The sequence below is a fragment of the Oryx dammah genome, unplaced genomic scaffold (assembly GCF_014754425.2).
Source record: "Oryx dammah isolate SB20612 unplaced genomic scaffold, SCBI_Odam_1.1 HiC_scaffold_17, whole genome shotgun sequence".
Classification (NCBI taxonomy): domain Eukaryota; kingdom Metazoa; phylum Chordata; class Mammalia; order Artiodactyla; family Bovidae; genus Oryx; species Oryx dammah.
Window position 1 is genome coordinate 36,668,945 of NW_024070201.1, and position 12,200 is coordinate 36,681,144.

The following is a 12,200-nucleotide window of genomic DNA, read 5'->3' on the forward strand; positions in this document are numbered from 1 at the left end:
AGATACGATTGGTTTGGATTTGTTAAGATATGTGAAGATGGGGGAGAAGAGTTGATACTTAGAGTGGAAAAAAGCTGTCCCCACCAAACTAGCTTCCTCGCACTCTCCCGAGGCCTGTCACCTTGGCCCCCAACCACGAAGCTCACCTTAGCTATGATGCGGCACAAGGGAGCCCCCTCCTGGGTCAGGCTGAACAGGTTCCCCGTGGTGGACTCTGTGGTGTAGATATTGTCCGAGGCATCGATCTTTCTCACCAGTGCCTGCGAAAAGAGAGTGAAGTCTGATGGTTGCTCACTCACCTACCCTCTGCTCATCTTCCTTAATGGAATACCGGTAGGTCCACACTCCTAAGAGCCCCCTGAAATTTGTAATCCTGCCCCCCATCTCTACTACCCCCACGGCAGGGGTGATGAGGTTCTAACTTTTGAAAAGACATGAATAAGGATGAGGTCTGAGCTATGTTTGAGAAACAGCCCCACTGGGGCAGAGGCAACCAATGCACCCTGCTTCAGTCGATCAGAAAATCAGCTTTCACCACTGATAGTCTCAGCAAGTACCTTTTGGCTATTCTGCTGGCTCCTAATGAGAACAGAAACCATTGGTTAAGTAAACCATCAAGTTGCAAATCAATGGGTTGCTACACAGATGACCAAAGAAGCTGCCCAGCTTGGATGTTGGATGTCCGTAAGCTCATGCAAAGTCCAGCTGGATGATGGGTTCAGGGGATGAGTCCAAAGAGTGTTCTTCTCTGCAGTAACTTCCTGCTACTTCCTGCTACAAGGGGACACTTGCCTTAGGTGGACAGCTAGGCCAACATAGCAACCTGGGGTCCTGTCAAAGAGTCGGTCACTCAGTGAGGACTTAAGGCTGAAAGGTCTAGGGCTGGTGGTAGAGGGCTGGGAATGATCAAGCGCAGGACCCCAGGAGACTCAGGAAGAGGAGCAAATGGAAAATTCATCAAAAAATGAGATATGGAGATTATTCCTAGCAGAGTTTAGCTTATTTCTGGGAAAAAGCTTTTCATGTAACCTGAGACCACTTCATAATCAGTCAATTGTTTTGAAGCATGTGGTTCATCAATTATAAATGACTCCTACCTGATAATTAATGTACATTGCTTGAGTTTCTCCTGGGAGGTGTGGGGGCAGAGACTGGGGAGACTTGCCTTTGGGGTCCTCATGCGAGAAAGTAGGACTTCTGGGAAGCCACTTGTACATTTTCAGTTGCTGTGTTAATTTTAAAATATTAAAATAGACTTGTTACGGAAAAGACTCATAGGAAATCAGGAGATCTAATTTCCAGTGCCAGCTTGCCTTTTTTAACACACTATACTGATGAGGAAGTATGTAAAGTATGTATAGGGTTAAAAGCATGGACTCTGGAGCCAAACTGCCTGGGTTCAAATCCTGGCTTTGCCACTTCTAAGTGCCCTAGAGATAATTCAACCCTTTCATACCTCGGCTTCCTCATGTGTAAGACGATAGAAATAACAGTGTCTATCTCTTCTGCTGGTTCTACCCATCTCTTAAAGTTGCTCATATATATAAAGAACTTATAAAGGTATCTGGCATACAGAAGCAAAATAAAATTCTTAGCAGTTATTATCTTGTGATATTGGTCAGTTGAGACAAACTACCTAGGCCTCAATTTCCCTATTTGTAAAATTATTTAAATTAAAGGGGTTTGAAGCTCAAGGTAAATAGCTCTTCCCTTTTTCTTCTTTATTCAAACTCAGAATTCTTCACACATAGCAATATGTTAATCTTCTACATACATCAGTCTAAGAGTAAGTGTGTAATTAATCCACCGACATATTAAACATAAAAATTATTTCCTAAGATTGGGTAGATGCCTCTTGTAAGATACCTAACAAAAGGTAAAATTAATAACCAGGATTTGCACTGCAAATCTCTGTAGCAAATGTACTTCTTAGACTCATTCCCCATCGTTACCACAAGCAGTTATGTAAGTGCTATTGGTGCTAACATGAAAATGCAGATTTCATATATTGGGGTCCTGTACCTAAATCAGAATTACCTAATGTTCCTGATTAGTGTTTGCACTCGAAGTAGATAGCATTATGTTAAATTATTCAAAACCAATGTCTTTTGCAATCATCTGCTGCTATTAGACCATTTATGTCTGAGGATAATTTCTTATCAACATCTATAGTCACATATACCATAATTGCACCTCAGCTCTGTCTCAGTGAGTCAGCTCTCTGACAATGAAAAGTTGTAAGCATCCTTTTCACAAGGATAAATTTGGAAAGATAGGAGATCAAAGGCTCCACTGAGTCATCAAGGCTCTGAGTATCGAATGTGTCAGAGCTGGAAGGCGTCAGAGCCAGAAGGGATCTTGAAAGTTTAGTGCAAGATTTCCTTCCGAGATGAGAAAAACGGAGACACAGAAATCTGACCGAGGTTAATTACACATGTGGTACATGATAGAGGTAGACCTTACCCCCTGTGAATGTGACGTCCTACTTGCCAAAGTCAGTGAATCCATGTCCCCAGGCCAGCAGGATCTCCCGGGGACTAGAGGAGATGGAGGTCTCAAGATAAGGAGAAAATCCAGCCTCATGAGCAGCTCTCACCAAACTGCAGCATTATTCTCCACCCTGGCTTCCATTAGCACCTACAATGCTCTACCCTGTGACGGCCAGAGCTTCTCCGTACAGCGGGCTGAGCTGACTGAAAGCCCCACCAGCTGCCCTGTTAGACCCACCACCGTGCTCCTGCAGGGGGCACACAGCCCCATGAGCTACTCCCAGCTGTGACTCAGCACAGCAGGGGCTCCACTGCGAACCCAAGACTGCCAGCAGGGAACTCACTAACAGGTGCCTTTAGCTTGAAAATTCCAGCTCTTCCTACTCAATTCGTCCATCTCCATTTTCTTTCTCAGCTGTCAGACTTGGAGTTTTCCCACTGCCTCCTCCTGCTCCCTTCCCTTTATCTTTCATAGACGTTTCTTATCAAATCCTATCTTGGTGTCGGTTTCAAACCCACACAGTCTATAAAATCAAGGTTTTCAAGTAATTGAGGAGGAAAGAGAAGTTTCAAAAATATGCTTCTCACCCTCTCATGAGAACAGTGGTGGAACAGTGAAAACCAGATAAAAGAAGATAGACAGATTAAACTGAATGAGAGAATTTTTTAAGACAGATTAGGCAGATATGAAACAGAAAGGAAGATCTTGAAGAACAAGAGAGAGATTTTTTTTAAGGGTTTAGGAGATGCATACAATGTAACTACCCTAAATAAAAAATGTAAAAAGGGGGATATGTTTTTAATAGTTTGTCCATCAGAAAGAGTGACTGCAGTCCAGTGAAATTTATTAGGAGGAGTAAACTCTCAAAAATCAGCCTGAAATAAGTTTCTCAGATGGAGAAAGGAAATATCGTGAAGCCTCTTTCAGAGGTTCAGTGAGAGACCCCATAGATGTAGTCAGGGCAGCCAAGCCATGTAAAGGGATGACAAACACAAGTAGATTAAAGATGGCCACAAACTCTTTTCTACTCCTCCTATAAAGAGGTGGGTTCTAATGTCCTTTCGAATCTGGGCTGGTCTTGGTAACTTGCTTGACGAACAGAAGGCAGCACTTGGTAGAAGTAACATTTCAGGATTTCCAATGCTGGGTCATCAGAAACTCTGATGCTGCCACTCAGGCTTCTTGGAACATTCTTTTCAGAGTCCTAAGCTACCAGGTAAGAAGGTAAGAAGCTACCAGGGGCTTCCCAGGTGGCACAGTGGTAAAGAATCTGCCTGCCAATGCAGGAGACGTGGTTCTGATCCCTGGCTACAGTCCATGGAGTCACAAAGAGTCAGACTCGACTGAGCAACTGAGCACACAAGAAGTTTGATAACTCCGAGACCGTTGTGCTAGAGATGCTGTGTGCCATGTGTTGGATCCCTGATCAATACTTTCAACTGAGACCAGCTTTTCAACCATCTCCTCCAAAACACCATATGCATGAGGAATCTAAGATTCACTAAACCATTAGCCAGTTGAATATCCCCAAGTGACCTGTATCTATGGCATAAGGAGAAGAAAAATTACTCAGCCAAGCTCAAAATTCTTGACCCTTAAAATTGTGAGATGTAAAGAAAATTGTTGTTGGGGTTGTTTGTTATGTGTTAATAGAGTTCTGGAACACAAGAGAAAAGTACAGACATCAACACAAAATAATCAAAGGATCATGAGATAAATTGCAAGGAAAAACGTTTTAAAATAAATAAATAGTACTACTGCCTGTGCCCAAGAGAACATTTTGGAGAAATGCATGAATTAAGGCTTGAAGAAAAGCACAGAAAGACTGGACACATTAAACAGGAGACAGGCAAAATAATAACTGAATTCAGGCTTGGATTAGCTAGTGGTCTATTTGGAAAATATCTCCTGGGTGTAAATATCCAGTTTAGAGAGACAAAAATGTATATGATCACTTAAAACCAGAGGTCTGGGGTAGATCCAGACCTTAACTGATTTTATTTTTCACAATAAGGGAACTCTTAAAATCTAAAAGAGTATCTTTAGAAACAAAAGAATGTGCCAGAACGGAAAGAGAAGTGAAAGCGGAAACACTGCTCAGATCCAACAAATAGTGTTCATTTTATGAATTAAGTCAGGAAAGAGACCCACATGAGAAGCAGGGCAAATGGTAAGAAAATCACTGAGTCTTCCTGAAATGAGTGGGGGATTAACAGAGGAGAGAGAATATTGCACACATAATTCATTACTGGGGGAAAAATAAAATAGAAATGTAGCAGAAAAACGTTATTTAAGACTAAAATATTCAAAAGTTTTGGGGAGACAATGTTCTGAGAAGCACATGGCAAAAGGAAGGTTCTCACTAGGCCCATAGGCACCAGGCTTCAGGAGCATCACAAGAAAACCCTGCCAAGATGACAGGGTCTTAAGGCCGAAGCGATTCTTAGCAAGAGGCAGAGACAATGGCCATCATATTATAGAACTAGGGTGTCTGTATATCCTATGCCAATTTTTTTTTTCTCATTTAGCCCTAAAATAATTTTTAAAAATATATGTCCCCCTATAAATTTTTAATTTGACAGGTAAGTTTTTCATCATAACTTTAAAGGACAAATTTGGAAATGATGTGATTTCCAGCAGACTATAAATAGTGACATAAAATACAATGACTGCATTACTCTTTTAGATGTATTCCATGAAATCTACATACCAAAACTTGATACCATCATCATGTTTAAAATACACAAGTAATCTCTTTAACATGTGACCATTTTGCATCTTTTCATTTTAAATTTACATCCCCATTCCATTTCTCCCTCAGAATTTTATCTTAATGTAATACATTTAAGTTTCAAAGAATTTTACTAATCACCCTTATTAGGCTTATCATTGAAATTTGAAATCGTCTTTGATTTCTTTGACTATAAGGCTCTACGTGTTTAAAAATAATCTCTTCTTAGTTGAATTAGTGTTACGGTTATCATCAGTACAATTGGTCAATACAACATCGATGACAAATTTTGAAAAATAATTATAAATCATAAAAATTAAAGTATTATCATAACTATATCTCCTAATGAGATAAATAAGGCTTTGTAAACTTTTTAGGCTTTCTAACTTATTTATCCATGACTAAATATTGACTTAATGATATAAATCCCGAAAAATCTTGTTTCTATAAATCAAATGAAAACAAGAATGGGAAGAGTTTGTATAGACAAGTTGTTCACCCTTTGAGCACATTCTGAGCTATGTAGTCACTCAGCAATCTATCATCAAACACTATTTTTAATGATCTGCCAGCTGATAATGCTTATAAATTGGTAGAAGCAAAAATTGGAAACCATTTGACTTGCAAAAGTATTTCTTACCCAATCATTAGATTCATTCATTCACTTATCTCAATTTCTGGGAAGAAATCCAGAAGTACTTTACCAAGACATATCAAATAACTCTTAATTATACCCACTACTCCTTCACTTAGAGCACCTTGGATTATCCAAATTATTCAGAGAGGATTAAGAAAATCAAAATATTATTAATTTCACCACCAATACCATTTTAATCAAATATTTTTGTGTGTTTCAAATATGTTTTATAAAAAGCTTGAATCTGCAGCTTTTGTTTATTTAATTTATGGAAAATACCCACCCTATGACCTAATTGGCAAAGACTGTTCTTAAGCCAACCCAATCAGCCAAGTCAACTTAGCTTTTTCTCAATATAGACCTGACTTCATTTTTAATTAAAAAATTTTAATATGTGTTCCAAGAAATGCTAAAAATGCTGACAAATAACTATGGAAATCATTTTATAAGGGAAAATGCTAAAAACTGTCAGTATTAAAATAATATAGATTTAAAATAAAATTTGATTTAGTTGTATATGTTCTAAAGCCAAGATGAAACAATCTATTAAACTTTTCAAAATGCAAAGTAATACATAGCTTACACTGTAAATTAATTATAAATTTGGAAATATAAAAGGCACTGTATTCCTTCAGTAAATAGATGTGTTTATATATTGAACTTTTTGTGTTTATTTCAAGGAATAATTAAATAAGATCTGAGAATAAAAATATCTGAAATCATTTGGCTGTTTTTAGTAGCTCTTATGAGCAATTTTCCCTATGTGTTTAAAGAAGAAAAGTATTTATACTTAAATCTAATTAGTCCAGCTGCCAGAAATTAATTATATCTCTTGCTAACAGGAAGTAGAAATTAGTGTAAATATCTCACAAAGGGTTTAGACAAAATAGTCTAACTGCTGCCTTAAATAATATGCATCAAATCTGAATAGAAAAACCATGTAAAACTTATATCTGTGAATTTTATCCAGTATATCTCGAAAAATGTGGTCTTTCTCTAAAATATTGCAATTACATTTAAAAGAATCATTATCATTAACCTTTAAAGTCTTTGGTTCTTTAAAGATACTTTTCTTTCCAGCTAATAACATCTCTCAGAGCTGAGCATAAGATAGAGCTGAAAAGAATTGCTTGCATTTGAAAAATACCCCTAAAGCCATTTTCAGTGTTTGATTTGCCCTACCTGTGCTGTCTTTGCTTTGTCTAAGGAGAATATCCCTCAAGAGCTCTGCACAATTTGAGAATAAATGGAAACAGGATAAGCTTCCCTGGTGGCTCAGACTGTAAAGAATTTGCCTGCAATGCAGGAGACCAGGGTTCGATCCCTGGATCAGGAAGATCCAGGAAGATTCCTTGGAGAAGGAAATAGCAACCAACTCCAGCGTTCATGCCTGGAGAACTGTACGGACAGAGAAGCCTAGCGGGCTACAGTTCGTGGAGATGCAACAAGTCAGACATGACTCAGTGACTCACACACATACACACACACTCTACCATTCTACCACATTTCTAGATTCAGAGAATTCCCACACCGGGAAAAAGACACAATCTATAATGCTTTTCTCAACAGAAATATTTAAAACATGGAAATGTATGGAAGCCTAAAGATCTATGGTTCATGAATATAGGTTTCTTTTTCGTTTGTTCTCCTCACTCCCACTCCAAGGTTTTTGCTAAAAATTGGGGGGCGGGCAATGCACTGTAGTTTTGGGACGAGTGAGGAGTATGCCTTTCTTTCAGAAAATAACAGAAGGGCTACTAAAAACTACATATTATTGGGTTGTTTTTAAGAAAGAAAAGCAAATGAAAATTGAAGATCTAGAAATTGATGTCCTTAAAGATATGTGTGCTCGCACTTCTCCCAGGAAATCCTTGGGCACGCAGAGGATGCAATGCATCTGAAGTGGTAGACCCCAGGCTCAGGCACTTCAAGCAGCCCAAAGCAATGCAGCCCGGAGTGGCAGGAACACAATGCTTACAGGAGAGTCTGAAATCAACAAATGTTGAAAACACTGGACGGGGAAGAATACAAATTGAGCAAGTCCTTGAGGAGGAATTACAAATACCTGGCTTTGCACGAAGAAGAAATATATCACATACTCTTCCATGAAAAAGGAGACATTTTTCTCCCAAATATGGTAACCATCATATCACAATCATTTCCTCCAGTGAATGTATGTTCAGGAATCCTTGTGGACTGTGGACAACTGAAATAGTCGTCCTGTTGCATATGCAACCAAGACGGTACCTGCCATCCACCCTCTTTCTCTCAGCCACAGATGAATGCCTACTAAGGTCTCCAGCAACCCTAAGGACAGTCTTGGGACTACATGTTGACTGGAATTCCCACCCTAAGGGTTGAGGATTGGCCTGTGTTAACTTTCTGTGAGTATAGCAGCAATGCTATGATAATACAGTGTATGCAAGGTACCAACTCTTTGGGTCCTTTCAAGTATCATGAGGAAAGACCAGTACAAATCAAAAAGCCCTGCAGAAATCCTTCTTATTTCTGGAGAAACAGCCTGGGCTATAGTTACCCAGGGAAACATAATTTCACACACACACACACACACACACACTGGGATGAGACCTTCCTGACTAGGATGAGCTGAATAAGAAAATTAAGGAGAATCCTATTAATCTAGGAACTGGGGGCTTTGAATTATTGCTAAGAGTAAAAGGATTCAGCTTTCAGGGTTTTTTTTTTCCCTTTCACTTTATTCTTTCCCAGGGAACTTTAAAATGAGATAGAAGACCACTTAAAAATTTTGAACGTCCTGAGAGTTCTCCTCCTGACAATTATGTTTGGATTACTTTTACCTTGCTATTGAATTGCACTGCAGCCTTTGATTACCTGTATTAGGTACCATAGCTGAGCAAAATCTGAGAGTGGGAAAAAGAACAAGAAAGCAAATTATGACCTTTAGTTACAAAATCTCCTTAGAGTCAATTTAAGGAATGTAGTATTTTGAGTCATTTCCAAGTTTAAACTGCCCACTGGGATTCCAGAAGGATCTACAAAGCAGTAGAGTTTGTTATCTCGGGGGGGAGGGGGGGATAGCTTCCTGAAGATGGGAAAAGATGGCTTAATAGGGAGCTGACCTCTTCTTCCAAAGGGCCCAGCCATACCCTTGCCTGACCACAGGTGGATGGATGAGTTCAATAATGTTACAGGACAAGAACTGTGAACACTCAGGAGTGATGCTTGGTTGCCAGTCCTCCTGCTCTGCTAGGGAGGGATTTCAGCAACACCACCTCTGCTGGCCTCACTCCCCACACCTCTATGTCACTTGCCAAGAGGGTAGGGATACATTCGTGAGTTTGGAAGAAGGAACCGGGTATACTCAGCTTAGCGCCTGCCTCTCTTCTCTTAGGAAGCGTCCCTCTGACCTGACCTTTGCCACAAGATAGGTCCTTGTGCCTCAGGTGAGGTCTGAAGTTGCCCAGGTCTGCTTGGCACTGGGAGGGGAAACTTAGGGGTGAGATGAAGTCTTAAGTTCACACAGCCACAGAGTCAGAGATAAACTCATGAACCAGTTCTATTAGAATAAAGGTGATATTTTAAACTAAAATAAATATTGATTGATGGGATGAATATAAAACATCTATAGACATGAAGCTGAGTCAAGAAATTTAAAGGTTCAGGTGAGAGGTGACTTATTCAATAGAGTCCCCTAGAAGTCGTCTTCAAGTAAATCAACTTCTCTTAAGTCTCTTCCTCTTACCTCCCACACAGCTAATCCTTTAAGCCAAGAAAGCCTAATCCTTAATACTCATTAATTTTCCATTGGTGACTCCTAACAGGTAAGCCTTAAATTTCTATGCCCACCAAGTAGTTAAATTATCTCAATAAATAATTAGTAATTAGGTGATTAGGAGGCTCTTTTTAGCAAAGCCTGTTGTTAGCTTCTCTCAAGGTAGTAGGTCTCTAGTGAGTAAAACTACTAACACAATCAGAAGATTGCCACCAATTAGTCCTGTGTTGTCTTATTTAATGCCGACAACAACCCACTGTCGAGATGAGGAACTGAGCAAAGTAAGTAACTGGCTCCAAGTTTACAGATCCAGTAAGCAGCACAGTCAGGATTTGAACCCTGATGCCTCCAAATGCCATGCTCAATTCACCACTCCACAAGGCTCACATTCATAGATGTATACGTTATCAAGATTGGAAGAAACCTTGCAAGTCATTAAATCCAACCTCCATCTCCTGCCAATGCCCTTCCTGGCATGACTCAGGGGTGGGAAGTTTCTAAGGCAGACCTTTTACTATGGGGCAGCCCTATTGCTTTGCCAACTCCTTTCTTTCATGGAATGTCCTATAAATTTGCTTCCTCTCTTTGGAGGTAACACAGTGTCCATTCTTAGATTAAGCATCCCAGCGCCTCCACCTAAACCCCACATATCTTAATCTTTGCCCATCCTCATCCTTCTAGGGACCTCCCTGAGCACAATCATTGGCAATAACACATCTAGGATCTGGAGCTTGACATAACATTCTAGGATGGAGCAGACCAATGCAAAGTAGTGCTGGGTTATCACTGCCCTCTTTACAAGCACCATTCTACCATGTATTGTGATTTGTGGTGGAAAGAGCACTGTTTCTCTGCTTAAGAGCCTACGTGGCTCCCTTGTACACAAAAGGAATTTTCCCAAAGTGCATTTCCTAAAACACCAGTATCCCAGAATAAGTGAATGGGTGTTTTAAGAATAAAAAAAGATCTGTAACTATGTAGGTTTGGAACACACTGCTTAACATTCATGCATTAATAAATCTTTATTGGAGGCCTACTGTGAGCAGATATATATTAGTGAACAAAACAAACCAAAATCCCTGTTTATGGAAACTACAGGTCAGACAAGAAATACTATGAATATGTGAGGAGCTTTAAGAAGACTCATAATAGCATGTCATAAGAGAAATCCTAATACAAAGAAATAAACTTAATTTTAATTATGTCAAGATGATAAAGAATAAAGAATCTGCCTGCAGTGCCAGAGACATGAGTGTGATCCCTGGTTGGGAAGATCCCCTGAAGGAGAAAATGGCAACCCATTTCAGTAGTCTTTCTTGGGAAATCCCACGGATGGAGGAGCCTGGCAGGGGCCCTCTGGGGGCCCATGGGGTGGCAAGAGTCAGACATAACTTAGTGACTAATAACAACAACTGCAAACATAGGATCCTGGTATAATTACTAACTTCTAGAGAACAGTATTTTAGTCACCTGTTTAGGAAACACATGCTCACAACACTGAACACAGATTACCCTGCCTTCAGGTGGTGTATCTCTTCATGTTACCACTGTCCTGTTTGGAAACTTTCTAATGTAAAAAGAAGCTAAAGATCAGCCAAGAAATATTATGAGCACAGCAAGCTCAGCCCATAGGAGGGATTAGAGGACACCATGGGACATGTGGGAAGGAAGGGAGGAGTTGTCATGAAACTAACAAATACACAGAGGAATGGAGGACAGACACTGCCCCCTCCACCAGGGGAGGGGGGTCAGTGAGGGAGTCAGTTCTAATACAGGAGCAGTTGACACCACAGCTCTCAGGCTGAGCATCAGTGATGCAGGTGGGCAGATCTGAGGATGGGGCAGGATTTAGGCAGGGAAGCAGAAGGGTGACCAGGTCCAAACTAGCAGCACAATCAGTCTATGAATCTGAGACAAGGTGCTGGGATCGGGAAGGGACTTTAGTGGGGAGCCGGCTGACTGAGAACATGGTAGGGTAGCGCTGCAAAGGGGCCCGGTTGTCAGGTTCTTTTATGAACCAGAGATGGGAAGGGCTGCAGGAAACAAAGTAAAAAGACTATTCAACCCTAGCAAACCTTCTCTAGAATGGGCAAGCCTCAGGGAGGGGAATGTGTTAGTTTCAATTCCTGACAGTCAGGCAGCTCAGGTTATCTCCCTGAGGCAGGTCATTATGTATGCTTACAAAAACAAGAGCGGCAGGATGAGGGTTAAAGTCACAGAGGCAGATCCAACATAAATTCGGAAGTAAGCTTTCCCAGTTACCAAAGCACCAGATCAGGAATTCCACTCTGAACAAGATCAGGCTGAGGAAAAACGGAATGGATCCAGGTGCCCCAGGAAATCAGATACACAGTCTGCAATGCCCAGGTAGGCTCCTGACAGCCTAAGGAGCTTTTCCGCAGGATTCCATGATCTAGAGTATCAAAAAGACATCCTACCCTTTGCCTGCGAGTAGAAACAGCTAAGGACTGACTGCTTGCAAACCCTGCTGGCTTCTGTTCACAATCCAACAGAACTCTTCCACTTCAGCCCTTTTATGTGAGCCTGGTACTGCCAGGCAAAAGAGCATTGAGATGGCATTAAAAGCA

The 12,200-nt window shown here is 40.5% G+C and overlaps 1 protein-coding gene across 1 annotated transcript in view; it reads right to left on the reverse strand.

Annotated features, from left to right (window-relative positions):
• Nucleotides 1–12,200, reverse strand: part of INSC (INSC spindle orientation adaptor protein) — a 94,294-nt gene that overhangs the window by 50,325 nt on the left and 31,769 nt on the right. The window contains exon 5 of the mRNA XM_040258297.1: nucleotides 147–260. Coding sequence (XP_040114231.1) covers nucleotides 147–260 — 114 coding nt within the window. The remainder of the gene's footprint in view (nucleotides 1–146; nucleotides 261–12,200) is intronic.